Source organism: Eschscholzia californica, unplaced genomic scaffold (genome assembly GCF_041429995.1).
Source record: "Eschscholzia californica isolate CP2 unplaced genomic scaffold, dmEscCali1.0.p SCAF_5, whole genome shotgun sequence".
Classification (NCBI taxonomy): Eukaryota; Viridiplantae; Streptophyta; class Magnoliopsida; order Ranunculales; family Papaveraceae; genus Eschscholzia; species Eschscholzia californica.
This window is the reverse complement of record NW_028238472.1, coordinates 53,900,799-53,918,500: the sequence shown is the minus strand read 5'-3', so window position 1 is coordinate 53,918,500 and position 17,702 is coordinate 53,900,799. Positions and strand designations below refer to the sequence as shown.

The window sequence follows — 17,702 nt, the reverse complement described above, 5'->3', positions numbered from 1 at the left end:
ATTGTTAATGAAATAACTACGACAACGACAAACTAGTAAATGATCAAATGTTGAAGCAATTTGATATTCGAGTTATCAGATGTCTCAGCACCAACCAATCAACAACATTTCTACAATACGAACTTGTTTTGGGAATGGTCAAAACTCAAATGTGTCACGATTTACCAATTACCAACCCTAGATCTCTAGAAAACAAAACGACTTGATTTTCGAGCGATCAAATGTCTTTGAATCAACCAATTACCCACCTGTAAATTTGAGAGGGGATTATATAGGCAATAAGTTTTATTTAGATGTTATCGTGCCTCGAACCCTTGATTTATAAGGTGAAAGATTAAACTTTTTACCACTCAAACATGGCCAATAAGTTGTTCAAAACAATTTCGCTAAAGACAATCCTGCAAATGGTTAATGACAATGCAATCTTGACTCTTGAGGACAATGCTCATCTTCTTTCTTCTCCGATAAAAAAATTGTCGACGGAGATTGCAGGCCAAGACCTTAACCAAAAAAGAAAAAATATCTTCTTCTCTCTCTCGCGAAGGGGAAGAGCCCATCCCTGGTAAAGTCTGGTTTCAAGCCAGATATTGTCACGAGACTTTTCCAGCAAAGTGGCTCCTCCCATATCTCATAAACGAATAATTTGATTTTCGAGTGAAAACGAACCCTTTTCCCACATAGAAATCGGTTCAATTGAATCCATAGTCATAAATCTAACGGTTAATAATCATGATGAAGAGTGGTGGATATTCAATAAGAGGGGAAAGAGGTATTTAGGATAAACAGCAAAGAGAAAGTCATTTTGAAATTTGAATGTCAGAAGGTTTTCGAATCAAAGACAACTAATCTTTCGTACACACAAGACAAATCATTTATTTCTCATTTTCTCCCTCTCTCTCTCACCTCTATCGCCTTTCTAGAGAGAGAAGAAAGTCTAGAGAGAGAGAGAGAGAGAAGGGAGCAGCAGCCAGGTGATAAGATAATAATCGCCCGAGAAGAAATCCAACCTGTAATCTAGGGTTTCTGATTTTATTCTCATCAGTTTGAGTATCAACTTTGAATGAATCAAATTGAACCTGTAATCTAGGGTTTCTGATTTTATCCATGCACGCGCGTTAGCAACACAAATCTCAACTAACTGGTAAGAGAAAAAAAATTTGATTTTTCTTTCATTTTTCGTTGTTAGGTTAGTTTATTTGATTAGGGTAGTTTCTTACTTGTAATTTAGTTTAGGTTTGAGATTAGGGTATAAACGTTGTTGCATGATGAAACTTGATAAGTAGGGTTTTTTTTTTTTGTTTGTTCTTCTGAATTTCATGGATTAGGGAAAAACTAGAGGGAGGATTCAAGATGTTTAATTTGTTTTTCATTGATGAGGATTATGTTCAATTTCGTTAATTTGATGAAGAAAGTAATTTTGTTTAATGAATTTGTAATAGATAATGTTGGGGAAAGTTGATTCTGGGAAGAAAAATGGTGATAAAAGATTGTTACATGATATTGAGGCAATTAGTCAAGCTCTTTATTTGAACAAAAACCCTTCGAGGGGTTTAGTTTCTGCATCTGAAATTGGATCTAAATCTACTAGTAAAACCGATTTTCCTGACCCAAAGTTGAAACCTAGGGTTATAAAAGAGGATTTATCTCAGAAGGATAAGAAATCATCTATATGGAATTGGAAGCCTTTGAAAGCATTATCACATATTAGAAATCGTCGATTCAATTGTTGTTTCTCTCTAGAAGTCCATTCGGTCGATGGGCTGTCATTGAATTTTAACGACAGTAGTCTTTGTGTCCATTGGAGGAGAAGGGATGTCGAGTTACAGACTCGCCAGGCCAAAATTTCTGAAGGAGTAGCTAAGTTCGAAGAAATTTTATTGCATAAATGTTCTGTCTATGGCAGTGGAAATGGGCCAAATCATTCGGCAAAGTATGAGGCGAAACATTTCTTACTTTATGTATCTATGGTTGGTTTTCCTGATCTTGATCTGGGTAAGCATCGGATTGATCTCACAAGGTTGCTTCCCCTTACCTTGGAGGAGTTGGAGGAGGAGAAGAGCTCTGGAAAGTGGACGACTAGCTATAAGCTTTCAGGTAAAGCTAAAGGTGCTAATTTGAATGTTAGTTTTGGTTTTGCGGTAGTTGGGGATGATATGGTTGAAAACCGTGGCAACAGGAAACCTCCTGTACCCTTGAACATAAAGCAGACTAGAAGAAGTGTAGATCTGAGAGATGGAAAAGGTGTACTTCAACGAAGTGGAAGCCTCTCTGAAGTACCTAACCGGAGCTCCCGTCTCACATCTCAATCTGTAGAAGATATTAAAATCCTTCATGAGGTTTTGCCTAGTTCAGGGTTAAATCTTTCGAGCTCATTTTCGTTACCCTGTCCGAAACTTGATGAGGGTAATGAAAATACTTCTATTGATCCTAAGCCCGAGTTTGAGGTTTTCACTGAGCAAATCAACCCTCTTAAACCAAAGTCTTGTTCTTTATCTGAGACTATGAAAAATAATTCTGAAGATGAATGTGAAGATCCATATTTTACTGTGATTGAGCAAGGGATAGAGGAAGGCAGTACAGAAACCATCGATGGAGAGAGAGTAGAGACTAGTGAGCATTCTGAGACGAGCAAAGGGGATGGTGTATCAGTAAAAACTTGTATGAAGCCTAATCTGAAAGACATGGATTATGGTGATTACACAGAAGAAAAGTTGGATAATATGAGTTCCAAAGAGGATGGTGTACCATTAGAAACTGATATGAAGCCTAATCTGAAAGACAAGGAGTATGGTAATTACACGGAAGAGAAGCTAGACGATATGATTCCCAAGGAGAATGTTGTGTTATCTAAAGAACATTTAATGGAGGAACTGGACTCTGCTTTTGAAAGGCTATCAATTTTTGAGTCCGCAGGGTTGGAGTCTCCTCAATGTAAAAGTGATTTTCTCGGGGAAGCAAATTACATGGAGTTCAAATCAAATTATAAAGCGGATAAAGCGGGAAAGTCCCTTAGTTTGGATGGTTCTACTGATTCAGTTGCAAGTGAGTTCTTAAACATGCTCGGTATAGAACATAGTCCGTTTGGATTGAGTTCAGAAAGTGAGCCTGAATCCCCAAGAGAGCGGTTATTAAGACAGTTTGAAAAGGAAGCTCTAGCTGGTGGAAGCTGCATCTTTGATTTTGATACTGGCGAAGGGGATGAGGTAGATTTTGGTTATGATTCTCCAACTGTTCCTGGTTGGGAAGACTCATTTGACGATTTCGATTTGGCATCGGCTGTTGAGGCAGCTGAAGCAGAGCATCTTAGAGTAGATGATACAGGTACGAGTAAAACAAGGGCTAAAATGTTAGAAGACTTGGAAACTGAAAATTTGATGCGTGAATGGGGTTTGAATGAAAAAGCTTTTAAGAGTTCTCCACCTAATAGTGCTGGTGGGTTTGGAAGTCCAATTGATCTTCCTCCAGAAGAACTTGAATTGCCTCCACTAGGTGAAGGTTTAGGTCCATTTGTTCAGACTAAAGATGGAGGTTTCTTGCGATCTATGAATCCATCACTTTTTAAGAATTCTAAGAACGTCGGAAATTTGGTCATGCAGGTTTCTAGTCCTGTCGTGGTTCCTGCAGATATGGGTTCTAGTATAATGGAGATATTACAGGGTTTGGCCTCTATCGGAATTGAAAAGCTCTCTATGCAAGCTAATAAGTTGATGCCCTTGGAAGATATTACAGGGAAGACCATGCAACAAGTAGCATGGGAAGCAACTCCATCCCTAGAAGCAGCTGAGAGGTGTGTGAGTTCACTTTTGTGCAGTTTTTTTTCGTGGCTTATTTTAAATTTGTCTCACTGTTTCAGTACTTTCCCTTTTTTTCTTGTTACAGGCAGGTTCTGATGCACCAAAAACCAGATTCTGGGCTTGAAACAGGCAGTCGAAGAAAAAAGGGCAAAGGAGTTTCTTCTGGTAGCAGATCTACTAACACGAATTTAAGTTCATCGAGTAGAGAATCAAGTTCTGAGTATGTGAATCTGGAAGATCTTGCTCCATTAGCAATGGATAAGATCGAGGCTCTCTCAATAGAAGGACTGAGAATACAATCCAACATGTCAGATGAGGAAGCACCTTCAAACATCAGCCCTCACGAATTAAGAGAAATCTCTGCACTCCAAGGGAGTATGACAAATCTTAACAGTTCTCTCGGTTTGGAAGGAGCTGGAGGATTGCAGCTCTTGGACATCAAGGACGGTGAAAATGACGTTGATGGACTGATGGGTCTTTCGATAACACTCGATGAATGGATGAGACTAGACTCGGGGATAATCGATGATGAAGAAGATCAAATCAGTGATAGAACTTCTAAAATTCTTGCAGCCCATCATGCATCTTCCATGAATTTGTTTAACAGAGGTGGGAAAACCGATAAGAGAAGAGGAAAAGGTTCTGGTAGAAGGTGTGGGTTGTTAGGGAATAACTTCACAGTAGCTTTAATGGTGCAGCTTCGAGATCCCTTACGTAACTATGAGCCAGTCGGAACTCCAATGCTTTCTCTGATTCAGGTCGAGAGGGTTTTCGTCCCACCGAAACCCAAAATATATGCAACAGTTTCAGAAACTCGAAAAAATGAAGATGATGATGACGATCTCGATACCTTGACAGAGGTTACAATAAATGGAAGTAACGAAGAGAACAAGACAGAAGAAAATGAAGGTATTCCACAGTTTAAAGTAACTGAAGTTCATGTTGCAGGTTTAAAAACTGAGCCTGGGAAGAAGAAGCTATGGGGTTCCTCATCACAACAACAATCTGGGTCACGTTGGTTGCTCGCTAGTGGTATGGGGAAGAACAATAAACACCCATTAATGAAGTCGAAGGCCGTAAAATCATCATCATCAACGTATTCTTCTTCTTCTTCTTCTTCACAGGTGACTACAACAATGGCAGCAGCCCAACCTGATGATACATTATGGAGTGTTTCATCTAAAGTTGGTAGTAAGAGTGGAGAGAAATGGAAGGATTTTGGGAAGATGAATTCTCATAAGAGGAATCCTAATGTTATCTTCTCGAAGGGACTTACGAAATTGCGCTAAATCTGATAGTATATATATATATATATCTCGAAGCAGCAAACACAGTCAAGATTGATATTGTTCAACTGTTGGTTCAATAATGTTGAAAAGTAAATTGGATGTTTTTAGTTTTCTGTAAATTGAACTTGATTTTTGGAGTATATGTGTAAGCAGTGATAGATTTGGTGCAAGTTTAAGCTTGTTTTGATCGGTTTCTTGTGAATGATAGCTTTAATTAGTTTCTATGATCTCTCTCTCTCTCTACATATATAGATCTACCGTTACATGGGTCAATGTTGTAAACAATTCCACATGGGTGGTGAGACGGAGTGTGTGGTGTTTCTCTCAAGAGGTTAAGCACCATTCTTTAGCGAGACTTTTTTGAGTTAAGCATCATTCCCTAGTGAGACATTTTGAAACTGTAAGGTATGAAGTGTCAAAGCAGATAATGTCACCAGCAGTCCAGAAGGTTGGTCTGCACTATTCTATAACAGTTAAGATCTCCCTCCCAAGCTTTTTTGTTAAAAAGATCAAAACACGAGTTCCATAGAGGCCGGTACAGCTTTGTGCGAGTAAGATTTGCACATATTTTGCAAAGGAAGCCAATACCAATTAAAGTAGACAACAATAGACAAATCTATCTACAATAGGCAAATCTATAAACATAGAGCGACATGTTCTTTTAACCAAGAGCGAGACAAAATTTAAGTAGTTTTGTTTTTCTCTAACCAGATCGAAAATCTGAATCAAGTTGTCTGTGTCAAACTTGTGATGTCTAACTCGTCTGCAGGAATGTTTCCAGTTTGAGATAAACACAATGAATGAGAAAAAGAACCTACACCTTAATTTTTCCTACGTATTATGGTGTAACAAAAGTGTGAGAATAAGTAAATGAAAAGTGGGATAAACTTCAAATTAGCATGGAATATCTTTTTATCTACGGCTAGTTTTAAGCTTTTGAAAGGGGGAGTAGAAATGGCAATGGCAGCTCGATCTCTCACCAATGGCATAAACCCTAACTCCATTACTAATTCCTCTTCTCTAGTTACTTCAATTAATACTATCCTCCATTCTCTCAACCACCAAAACCCTAATTCATTAAACCCCATTTCTAATTCCTCTTCTCCTTTGGACCAATTTTCTCCACATCTAAACCCTAATTTAGTAATCCAAGTTATCAAATCTCAAACCAACCCTCAAAATGCAATCTTTTTCTTCCACTGGGCATCAAATCTAAACCCTAACCCTAATAATTATACCCATACTAGAGGTTGCTACTCTGCCATGGTTGATCTTCTAATCTCTCACAGTATGTTTTCAACAGCTATATCTCTTATAGAAAAATCGAATTTTTTTCGTGATTTCAATATTGGTAAGTTAATTAAAGCTTATGGTGATCGTGGTGATATTAGAGGAGCAATTCATTGGTTTAATCGTGCAAAAATTATTGAATCAGGTCGGTGTTTATATTCTTATAATTCAATTTTAGGTGTTACTGTTAGAGCAAATAGAATTGATTTTGCTAGGGCTTTTTTTGATCAAATTAGGAAAGAGGGGATTACCAAACCTGATGTTTCTACTTATACTATTATGATAAGAGGTTTCTGCAAATTGGGTATGATTAATGATGCACTAAAGGTGTTTGACGAAATGTCTGTTAGACCTAATAGAATTACTTATAATACTATTATTGCTGGATTATGTAAGAAAGGGTTTATGGATAAAGCAAGAGAAGTTTTGGATGGAATGTTCGAAACCCTAGATTGTTTACCTGATCAAGTAACATTTACAACTTTAATTGATGGGTATTGTAAAAATGGTGAATTGGAAAAAGCAGAGAATTATATGGAAGAAATGATGAGACATAATTGTGAACCAAATTTAGTTACTTATAATGCATTGATTAATGGGTTTTGTTTGAAAGGAAAGATCGACGAAGCGAAAAGATTAATGACTAAAATGAGATTAAATGGTTTGAAAGATAATTTAGCTACTCATACAAGTTTATTGAAAGGTTATTGTATTGTTGGAAGATCGAGTGAGGCTTTTAATCATTTAAAAGAAATGGTAACTCTCGGATTCGATCTTGATGTGAAATCTTATGGAGTAATCGTAAACGAATATTGTAACAATGGGGAGACAATGAAAGCTGTATCTCTTCTTGAAGAAATGAATTTAAGAGGAATTAAACCTAGTATATCAAGCTTTAATGCAGTTATTAGGGTACTAAGCGAATCGAATGAGATTAATGAAGCCATTGTTGTTCTAAAAAAGATGCTTAAAATGGGTATTTCTCCGAATTTCTTGGCGTATAGTACAGTGATTTGTAGCCTTTGTCGGATTAGAGGAAGAATGAGAGAAGCCGAAGAACTTGTTATTGGTATGATTCGACGAGGTCATTATCCTGATTCTTCTATGTATAGTTTAATGGTTAAAGGGTATTGCGAAGATGGTGATTTAGATATGGCAATAGGGACATTTCATGAAATGATAGAAAATCGGTTTGTTATCAATCTCGAGAGTTTTACTGTATTTGTTAAAGAATTATGTCGGAAAGGAAAAGTTGCCGAGGCGAAGAAAAGCTTCGATGAAATGAATAGAAGGTGTCCTGTTCATGATGTCGGGGATAGTTATAAAAGAGTCCTGAATGAGCATCTATGTTCTTGAGCAGTCGAATTCCAGTTGGTCCAATGCCACTGATTGAAACAATCGATAAAGATTAGTTTGGAGTTAAATGCGAAGATGCAGATTACAAGCTCGTTAAAGTTGAATTATTGAATAGCTTCTGTTATTGGGTTATGAATGTATCAGTTTGAAAGGCCATGAAAGTAAAAAGGTCTTGTAGTTTCACATAGTGGTGTCGAACGGGCTGGCGTGGCCCCGCCCAGCTAAGTTCCAGTGTGGGCGAGGGTCGGGCCACCCAGCCCCTTTCACACTACTGCTTTCATGTACAGTATCCAGGTTTCTTTTGATATACCCAAAAATCACCTAGGAGGAGATGTAGTAGGTGAAATACCGAGCCCACAAGTTTTAGAATGATGTAATTTTCAGTCGAGGAAATGTCAGTTTCTTGGCCAGGTGATTCAAATACGTCGGTACCTCCACTGCTTCATATATGGTCGGGTATCGGCTTATTCGACGGGTAAACTTTGTGGTTGATGATACATCAAATTTCATCGCTACTCTATGTTGAAATAGTGAACGACCTAAGTTACTTTTACCCTTTGAGAATCCCAAACACCACACTCCTCTTATGTTGAAATAACGAACTGACTTAAGATACTTTTTACTCTTCCCCGACGAAGATGTGCAGAGAGAACACCACACCACACCACACTCCTCTTATGTTGAAATAATACTGAACGACCTAAATACTCTACTATTTATTAGTGCCAAATAGAAATAGTTAAAAACATGTGTGTATCCTTGAGATTTGGAGAATAATAAACGAAATTCCCCAATCCAACGGTCAAACTTAATCAAATATACTATCTTGTGGTGGTGGTGGTGGTGGTGGTGGTGGTGGTGGTGGTGGTGGGCCATTGATAATTACTAGTATTTTTCCAGATCAAAAAGCAATGGTTCTTCCCCAAATCATAAAAAAAGCAACAAATAGTCCCCCGAAAATCTTCTTCCATTGCTTGCCTTAATCAATCAATGGTGTGTTCTTCTTATTGAACTTCTCCATTACTTTCTAGTGAGAGAAAGTAGTCTGTCTGTCTGTCTTCTTTATTGTAAAAAGAGAGAGAGAGAGAGAGAAAAAATATGGTGGTTGGTGGGTATGTGAGTTGGTTGTTGTATGGAGTTGGAGGTATAGTGGTAGCTGGTGTGGCTCTATTGGTTGCGTTTCAAGAGAAATTAGTATATGTTCCAGTTTTACCTGGACTCACTAAATCTTACTCGATAACACCAGCTCGTCTTCGTCTCAATTACGAAGATGTTTGGTTAACATCTGATGATGGAGTTCGTCTTCATGCTTGGTTCATCAAACTTTTCCCTAATTGCAGAGGTGCTGCTACTCTCTCTCTCTCTCTCTCTCTCTCTCTCTCTCTCTCTATATATATATATATATGTTATTATCTGATCTGATTGTTACATCACTTATTCCATGATTCTTCTTTTGTAGAGGTGTTTTATCCTTTGTTTTTAATTAGCTCAATTCTGAGGCAAGTTAGGTTTTTGATCCTTTTTTCAAGGAAATTTATATGATTCTAAGTGAGGGTAAGAGTTAGGTTTTGGAAAATGTTATACTACTTTTTTTTTTTTTGTTAAAGAAATGTTATACTACTTGCTACTGTTTTCTTAATTACTAGAATTTTGTGGGTTGCTTGTCTTATGAGGGTTGAGCGATGTGAATGAATTGTTAGTTGATTATACAAAAACCAATTGGCTATGAGTGGAGAGGACCTAGACGTTATATTCTTGGTTGCTAGATCGCTCTTCTCACACTCACATGAGCAATTCGTCCACAAGATTATAGTGGTTTTAGTTTTAGTTGAAAATATTTGAACTTTTAGTTGGGCAAGAGTAATGAGATCTGTGGTAGCTGAGGTTGACGAGAAATTAGACTAGTGAAATTTTTTATTAATCAAACTTATCAAGAGAGGGTTTAGGAGAAGCATATATAGGTTAATACAGTGAAGTACAACTTGGCGAGATAACATTAACGTACAAAGAATCCGTTGTTTGTAACCTTGCTACTCATTTTTTGCTTACGGAAGTTACTCTGTGTGAGTTTATTTATTCGACCCATGTTTTTTTCAGGTTGGAATAATTCTTAATGTGGGTATACTTTAATTGTTGTCTTGATGAGGTGTTGAAATTTGCGTTCATCCAGAGCTATTATATGATTGGTCTCTATATGATTCTGGGTTTTGGTTTTTGGAGATTTTATTGTCCTAATCTGTAAATTGTTCCTTGTTTTTGTTGTGACAGGTCCTACCATTCTGTTTTTCCAAGAAAATGCTGGCAGTATCCTTGCTTGTATAGATTTACAAGTAGTTATAGCTAGGTTTAATTGATTTTTTAAACTGGATATAGTTTCTTCGATTGTCTTTTACTAATCATTCATTAGATATTGCACACCGTCTTGAGATGGTCCGTATTATGTTGCAGAGATTGCAGTGCAATGTCTTTATGCTTTCCTATAGAGGGTATGCATCTTCTTTGCAGAGTTGTTGACATTAGGGTGTGTTTGATCGTTTAACTCATTTTGTCAACAAGTTTGAAAATAATCAATTTATGGACAGATATGGGGAGAGTGAAGGCTATCCTTCTCAACATGGGATTACTAGAGATGCTCAAGCTGCATTAGATCATCTTGCTCAGAGAACTGACATTGACACATCTCGAGTAGTTGTTTTTGGCAGGTCACTTGGGGGTGCAGTTGGGTCAGTACTTACAAAAAATAATCCTGATAAGGTACATTCGAGTAAACTCTCACCTTTTGTTGTAGATAGTTATTCTTTTTGTTCATTGCTAAGCCTTCTCTTGCTAATCTAATATATAAATTGTTAAGATATTTGACTTATTTGCTTTCAAGAAAACCACAAAAGCTGTTGGTTTACACAATTGGATGACATTCGAAAATGAATTTCTATGTATTGGGTTGATTCAGAGAATATGGTGGATCTGTAAAGGGCGAAATTTCCAAGTTGGGTGCGGGGTGCAATAAACATAAGACAAAAAATTATATAGACTAGGAATAAGCTGCAAGGTTGGTGAATGGTAGAAACGGTTCTGGGAAATTTGAGAGAATACACTGAAAGCCATAGAGTAGATAGTGATATTAGGATATGAATATGAACTTGAATCACTCTTGGTGGATGTCAAAACAGTTATTTGGGACAGCAGGGGTAAAATCTCTGAAGGAGTAAACTTTCTCACTTTCTTGTAACCTAGTTATATAGTGTGATAGTGATCTGCAGTCCTAAACCTTCGCTTGTTAGATTGTTAACATATTTGACGTATTTGTTTGCTATGAAAAACAAAATTGTTGGTTTTTAATCCTACAAAATTGGATGACATTAAAGAAAGATGTATTTATATGTATTGGCTTGGTTGATAGAATATGGTAGGATCCAGAAAGGGTGACAATCTCGAAGTTTGGTGCGCCAAAAACATAAAAGGAGAGATTATATTGATTAGGAGTGAGCTGCACGACTGGTCAATGGTAGTAACACTTCATGGGGAAATTAAAGAATGCAGTGAACACCATATAAATAGTGATATTAGGATATGTATATGGACTTGAATCCATTGTTGCCTCTTCAAAAAGGATTAAGTTATGATGACCCCAACTGCATGTTATTCGGGGTAAATACATAATCAAATGGTTGTCAAAATGAATATTTTTTTATTAAAGAGAATGTTTTATAAGAAAATTGATCGCTCTTGGTGGATATGTTCAATTATACTCTGAATTTGATCATCTTTTGAGCTGAATTTATTATAACAGTTATGGTTCATTTACTTTTCGAAAAAAAAAACAGTTATGGTTCATTTGTTGTAGGTTGCTGCTCTGATATTAGAAAATACTTTCACATCGATCCTGGACATGGCAGGAGTTTTACTACCCTTTCTGAAGTGGTTCATTGGAGGACCTGGTTCTAAAGGTCCTAGGATTCTCAATTCTTTTGTGCGTTCCCCGTGGAGTACAATAGATATTGTTGGGCAGGTAAGGGTGAATATCGTGTTATTCATTTAATCCCTTATTTCTCTGATCTTCAAGTACTTACCAGGCTACTACTTTGACTATAATAGTGGTGATTCTTGAAAACCTAAGAGTGGACTAGCAGAGTTGGTGCTCCTTTCACCCTGCATCCCTGTCCTTACACCTCTCTCTCTCTCTCTCTCTCTCTCTCTCTCTCTCTCTCTCTCTCTCTCTCTCTCTCTCTCTCTCTCTCTCTCTCTTATGTATATATATATATATATATATATATATATCTACATTGCTTTATAATGGAAGTCATATACTGCAGATCAGACAGCCAATTCTATTCTTATCTGGTTTACAAGATGAGATGGTTCCTCCGTCTCACATGAAGAATCTCTATGTCAAAGCAGCTACCCACAACAAGGATTGTCTTTTTGTTGAATTTCCATCCGGTATGCACATGAACACTTGGTTGGCTGGTGGAGATCACTATTGGTCCACAATTCAGCAGTTTTTAGAGCATAACGTGCCGGAGAAGAAGGAAACTGACTCAGACCACAATGATGACGGTAATTTTATGGTCATACAGTTGTTCTTTAATAGCTTATCCAATCAATTAAGCTAAATTAGACATCTTAAACGACCTTCTGGGTCATCTCGCCCTTGATTATATCTGTTTCGAGATCTAAAGACACATGTCTCTCTATATTATTGGAATGAACACTTAAATGATCCAAAAGGGGAGTAGGGGTCAAGAGAGCAATATTACTTTCCAATTGATCTGTTTTACGTTATGCCTCTTATGATAAATGGAAACATGTTCGATTCCATTAAGTTTCATTACTCCGCATTTAAAATTTTGCTACTGCTTTTTGATGATTCGGATGTTATTTTCAGTTTATGATACAATATGAAGGAAACGGGTGCCGAAAAAGAAGAACTATTCACCACTAGAGAGTTAGGAAGCTGATGATTTTTTCGCCTACTTTTAAGGTTGCTGCTGCTACTGGAATCTCTTTAACGAGATGCTACTAGATTTAGGTATTTTTTTCGTTTTTCACAAATTATTTGCGATTTAGATAGTTCAGAGGATGCTGAAAATGTGAATACATTAGATTTGTGTATGACCTCTTCACAACTTTAGAAGATGGGCAACTTATCTTTTTTTATTCTGTTGTGTCCTTTCTATTGTATTATTTTGAGTGCAGAACTTTACTTTGAGCTCTGATCTTCTTTTATATCATGATTTTTATTCTTGATCCATGGAAACCCGATTCTTTCTAGTTATATTGTTTTTATTGGTTTCTCCTCTGCATGATGATTTCGAATTTGGTTATATAAGGCTTTAACTTCATGTTGCTGATCTAGGCACGCCCATAGTTAAACAAGTTTTGTAATTAGCGGGTATGTTATAAATACATATTTAGTTAATCAAATATGGGTAATAAACTTTAGAAAAATCCAGTTCAGGTGTACTAAACTTATTATATCAATCAAATGTGTATGATAAATAAAATGTAGATTAGTTAAACTTCTTGTACTGAAAGTTTGGTATTAATCAAGTATTCGATAATCAATTATGTATTTGGCACACACATTACGCTTTGCAGTACTCGAAGTGGTTTAGGTATTATTGGAATAGTACATGTATGGAATTATATAAGCAAATAGAGATGAGTTTCCATAGCTTAAAAAACCAACACCAGTTACAATTCAAAACTAAGAAGAAAACATGGAGTTTCTCTCACTACAAAGTCTTAGACGCACAACTCTTGAGCCTTAGAGATTCCAGTACCCTCTCCCACTTGTAGCAGAAGGAGACCTTCCCTTTTCAAACCAACTCCAATACTCCGGATTACAATTTCCCGGTGACACAGCTGACGCCGACCTTGGCGTAAACGGACCTGAAGAACCTCTCCAAAATGACATACATTTTGTCAAAACATCTCCCAACTTTCCTTCATTAATGGCTTCATAAACCTTCTCTATATCTTCTCCTGGACTCACTCTCTTTTCACCAGTAAGTAATTCGGTTCCAACTTCATTCCTTACAAATCCATATACCGGGTAAGTCCTACACTTCTTAATCCTATTGGATATCGGAAAATCTCCATTATTGAATCTCTTCCTTGCTTTACTTGCATCTTCTCCTAACCTTGCTTTCAATTCATCTAGAAAAATTGGTATCCTCTTGAATATCAAGTACCCATCTTTCTCATTAATGGCGTCTTCTCCATCTTTAGTTTTTTGGAGCGCTTTCTCAACTAAAACCTCTCTTAGTTGAAGAAAAAGCGCATAAGAAGGATTTGTTGGATCGTCTAGATATGAGAAAACTGGTTGGTGTTCGATTACCTGCAGGAGTTCTTGCTCACAGAAACGAGATTCGAGCTCTGATCCATCTTCTGCAGTATAAAGTGTTTTTAGTACTACTTGTTGAACAACATGCTTAACAATTTCTTTCATGTTTTCTTCTAAATGACGAAGATCGATAGCTTGACAAAGTCCCACCATGAAAGTTGCGGACATTAGCTTCAAGATCTCAATAGCTTCTGCACTTTTTCTTGCAGAAATCAAACCAAGTGAATTCACATCTTGATTGTGTTGTTCTGCACTTTGAACATGAGTTGTAACTGGATTAGCTAAGTATTGAAGCTCTGAACAGTATGAAGCCATGGCAATCTCTGCACCTTTAAATCCATAATCTAAACTTGGGTTTGATCCACCACTTAGATTTGATGGTAACCCATTATTGTAGTAATCACAGACAAGTTCAGAGAATTGTGCAAACATGAGCTTTCCAATAGCTGCAATGGCAATTCTAAGATTATCCATTGAAACACCAATTGGTGTTCCCTGAAAATTTCCTCCATGAAGAGCAAGATCACGAGAAACATCGATCAATGGGTTATCATTAACCGAATTGATTTCTCGTTCAATTGAATGGGTAGCCATTCGAATTATTTCAATTTGTGGACCAAGCCATTGTGGTGAAGTTCGAAGTGCATATCGATCTTGTTTAGGCTTTGTAAGTGGGTCTTTCTCGGCTCGTATTTTAGCTTCTTTCATATACTCACTTCCATCTAAGAGGAACTCCATTATTGCTGCAGCTTCAATCTGGCCTGGATGATGCTTTAGTTCATGAGTAAGTGGGTCAGTAAATTCTTGGTTTCCATGCATAACTTCACAGAACAAAGCAGAGAGAATTTCGGCTAAAAGACTCAAAACATTTGCATCGAAACAAACTGTTGCAGCAACTGCAGACCCGACTGCAGTTCCGTTAACTAGAGCTAGGCCTTCTTTAGCCTGCAACTCGAACGGGTCTGAAATCCCCACACGGGCCAGGGCCTCTATGGAACTTATCAGTTCGCCTTCTCGTGTAAGTACTTGAGAATTATGTCTTCCAGTAAGTAATCCAACAATATAAGATAACGGGACAAGATCCCCTGATGCTGTTATAGTTCCTCTCAGTGGTAATTTCGGAATCAAATTTTCATTCATCAACTTGGCCATGGCTTCTAATATATCCCATCTTATGCCAGAGTAGCCTTGCATTAGAGTGTTTGTTCGGACAAGCATGGCTACCTTCGAGTAATTTGAAGGAAGGTATTCTTTTCCGATCACTCCAGCATTGAGAAAACGAATAAGTTCAGTCTGAAGATCGGTCGGTTTGTTAGTCCGAAGGTAAGAAGTAGAACCGTAACCTGTGGTGACACCGTAAATATCCACTCCTCTGGCGATATTATCGACAACCCAAGTAGCGCTTTTTGTTACTCGTTCATGGGCTACCTCTTTATCGAGGTTAACCTTAACATCTAGTCGTCGAGAAACTGCAGCAACTTGAGCAACAGTAAGAGTAGTACCTTGAAGATTGACTACGCGGGTTTGTTTAAATTGCAATAACATTCTCCTAACTTCATCAAAATGAGAACATTGAAGAGCTTCTGCTGCCTTTGCCCAATGTGGTGGGTTTGAAACATAAGAGTTCCCCGGTACCGATATAGGGTTAATTCCGTCCTTTGGGATAGGTAGAGTAGGCGGACGACAGGAGTCGATTGGACGTGGGATTCTGTCGGCTTCCATTGCTAGGGAAATGTGAAGTTTGAGCTTTAAAGAAGTAAATGGTTTTGGTGAACATATCAAGGATGAAATGGATTATATATAGAGAGTGAGAACTAAGAAGAAGATGTGGTAGTAAGTATGAAAGGTGGGTGCTGTCTTCGAAGTCTTTTGAGTCTTTGGTTGTTGGGGTCCAAATAAGTTTCCTAGAAAAAGATTGGAAAAGATGGCTCTAGTTGACTTGTGGTCTTTTAGAAGACGGATTGACTATTATTGTGGTTGAATGATTTCTTTTTTGAGTAAGAATAATTGTTGAATATAATTAGGCTTTATGACAAGAATAAGCACTACAATATCCAATTAAGTGGAGTATTTCTTTTGAGTAGGTTTTTGACAAATAACATGTGATGGAAAATAAAAACTATAGTTTTGCTTGTTTTCGAAATGTATAATGATCAAACCAAACTGTTTTTGAAAAGTTAATGTTATCTTAAACGAGAATTGTCCTCGTGAATTTCATGTTATCTTCATTTCCTTTTTAATTACAAAATTATATTCTCATCAAAAAAAAAATACAAAATTGTAAGAATGTAATAGAAAATTATACATCATAAAGCCATGAAATTATATAGTAATGATAAAATGTAGTACCAATTATTAAGAATTTTGTGCTACAAACTAAAGCCATCATGATTTAGTTTAAAAGTAGAGGCCCATGTCAATAAAAAAAAAGTATGCAAAAGTATTATTATTATTATTATGAAAAAGAGGGAAGAAATTTCAAAAAAAAAAAAATGGAAGAAAAGAAGTAGGTGGAGTGAGTTAGGACTTGGGAGACTGAGTAGTCTATTTTAGTGGAAGAGGATTAGAGGAGTATCCAATCAATAGAAATTGCCCCATGGTGCATTTTCAGATGTCACCCGATCCCTCTCAATGAGCAAAACCAAAATAGGCGATTTAGCATATGCTTTCAACAAAAAAAAACATGCACGAGGCATAAGTTAGACCATACCATTATGCACGCACGTTCAATTTAGTGTAAGCTATCATGCGTTCGGGCCCAATTTAACGTGTGCCATTATGCGCTTCTGCGCATGTTAGACCGCGATAATGTGTGCCTTTGCGTAAGGCACTCCATACCGAAGTGTACTTTAGCAGTTTAGATGGCCCCTTGCCTGCGACAAACTTGATACAGTTTCGAGCTCACCCTCGGGTTTCTTCCGATCATCAGTCACTCTTATTATTCCCCTCCCTTTGAGAGAAGTCAAATCCAGTGAAACAAAAGGAAAAAATTTCTGAAATTTGAAGACTAGGGCCACTGCAAGTATGCCCTATAAGTTGCAAAGCGAACCCTGAATTCCCAATTTTTTTCATATTAATTCTCATGCACCCTCCTCTAATTTGTCATCCCAGTATACAACTCTTTCAGTATTTTATATGATTCTTTTTAGTTTTAATGTGTCTTAGAGAAGAACAAATTTGTTTGTAAGTCGCCAACTTCGGGCTCAAAAAGCTGAGCACCAAGCCACCACTGAATCAAGGTAATGTATGTATAAAACTTGACTGGTCGACTAAATCACACTAAGAGGGTGTTTGATTTTTTAGCACTTACAAGTGCTACCACTTACTAAGTGATAAGTGATATCAAATGTAAGTGATATGACGTTTGTTTTCCATCCGTTCTAAGTGCTTGATTTTAATTTATATATTAATTCTAAATGTTATAAAAATTAAAAATTGTTTGTTTTAACCTTAGTGTATTTACACATTAGCATTTTATACTAATTCGTAATAAGTTCGTTAGTTTAGGTAAAAGAAAATTACTATATACGAATGTTATGTCAAAAATATTAATCGTAAATAATAAAGAATTATCAATGTGAAAGAACTTAGTTGGATCATGGAGTTTGGGTGTTCCATGATTAGTGA

At 36.9% G+C, this 17,702-nt stretch overlaps 4 protein-coding genes across 5 annotated transcripts; 3 read left to right on the top strand and 1 right to left on the bottom strand.

Annotated features, from left to right (window-relative positions):
* Window positions 1–640: 640 nt before the first annotated feature.
* LOC147540714 (EEIG1/EHBP1 protein amino-terminal domain protein) lies at window positions 641–5,253 on the top strand. 2 transcript variants are annotated; one of them, XM_086639002.1, is made up of 3 exons: window positions 641–1,141; window positions 1,440–3,787; window positions 3,880–5,253. In XM_086639002.1, exons 2-3 carry the CDS (start codon window positions 1,443–1,445, stop codon window positions 5,081–5,083), a joined length of 3,549 nt encoding a protein of 1,182 aa, XP_086495128.1. In that variant the 5' UTR covers window positions 641–1,141; window positions 1,440–1,442; the 3' UTR covers window positions 5,084–5,253. The 2 variants fall into 2 exon arrangements, with proteins under 2 accessions (XP_086495128.1, XP_086495129.1); XM_086639003.1 differs by having other exon boundaries at window positions 785–1,141; window positions 1,326–3,787.
* A 550-nt stretch (window positions 5,254–5,803) lies between these two features.
* Window positions 5,804–8,150, top strand: LOC147540713 (uncharacterized). The gene has a single exon (XM_086639000.1). It carries the CDS (start codon window positions 5,954–5,956, stop codon window positions 7,727–7,729), a length of 1,776 nt encoding a protein of 591 aa, XP_086495126.1. The 5' UTR covers window positions 5,804–5,953; the 3' UTR covers window positions 7,730–8,150.
* On the top strand, window positions 5,998–12,986 carry LOC147540712 (alpha/beta hydrolase domain-containing protein WAV2-like). The gene is made up of 7 exons (XM_086639001.1): window positions 5,998–9,071; window positions 9,998–10,033; window positions 10,137–10,215; window positions 10,312–10,483; window positions 11,574–11,738; window positions 12,043–12,286; window positions 12,615–12,986. The coding sequence occupies exons 1-7, from the start codon at window positions 8,828–8,830 to the stop codon at window positions 12,629–12,631; spliced, it is 957 nt and encodes a 318-aa protein (XP_086495127.1). The 5' UTR covers window positions 5,998–8,827; the 3' UTR covers window positions 12,632–12,986.
* A 235-nt stretch (window positions 12,987–13,221) lies between these two features.
* On the bottom strand, window positions 13,222–15,910 carry LOC147540711 (phenylalanine ammonia-lyase 2-like). The gene has a single exon (XM_086638999.1). It carries the CDS (start codon window positions 15,795–15,797, stop codon window positions 13,497–13,499), a length of 2,301 nt encoding a protein of 766 aa, XP_086495125.1. The 5' UTR covers window positions 15,798–15,910; the 3' UTR covers window positions 13,222–13,496.
* Window positions 15,911–17,702: the final 1,792 nt, after the last annotated feature.

Excerpts from the sequence above, each read along its gene's own strand:
- LOC147540714 (XM_086639002.1), top strand. The coding sequence starts at position 1,443 with ATGTTGGGGAAAGTTGATTCTGGGAAGAAAAATGGTGATAAAAGATTG. Across the intron at positions 3,788-3,879 it reads TCCCTAGAAGCAGCTGAGAG|GCAGGTTCTGATGCACCAAA; the intron begins GTGTGTGAGTTC and ends TTCTTGTTACAG.
- LOC147540713 (XM_086639000.1), top strand. The coding sequence starts at position 5,954 with ATGAAAAGTGGGATAAACTTCAAATTAGCATGGAATATCTTTTTATCT.
- LOC147540711 (XM_086638999.1), bottom strand. The coding sequence starts at position 15,797 with ATGGAAGCCGACAGAATCCCACGTCCAATCGACTCCTGTCGTCCGCCT.
- LOC147540712 (XM_086639001.1), top strand. The coding sequence starts at position 8,828 with ATGGTGGTTGGTGGGTATGTGAGTTGGTTGTTGTATGGAGTTGGAGGT. Across the intron at positions 9,072-9,997 it reads ACTTTTCCCTAATTGCAGAG|GTCCTACCATTCTGTTTTTC; the intron begins GTGCTGCTACTC and ends TTGTTGTGACAG. Across the intron at positions 10,484-11,573 it reads CAAAAAATAATCCTGATAAG|GTTGCTGCTCTGATATTAGA; the intron begins GTACATTCGAGT and ends CATTTGTTGTAG.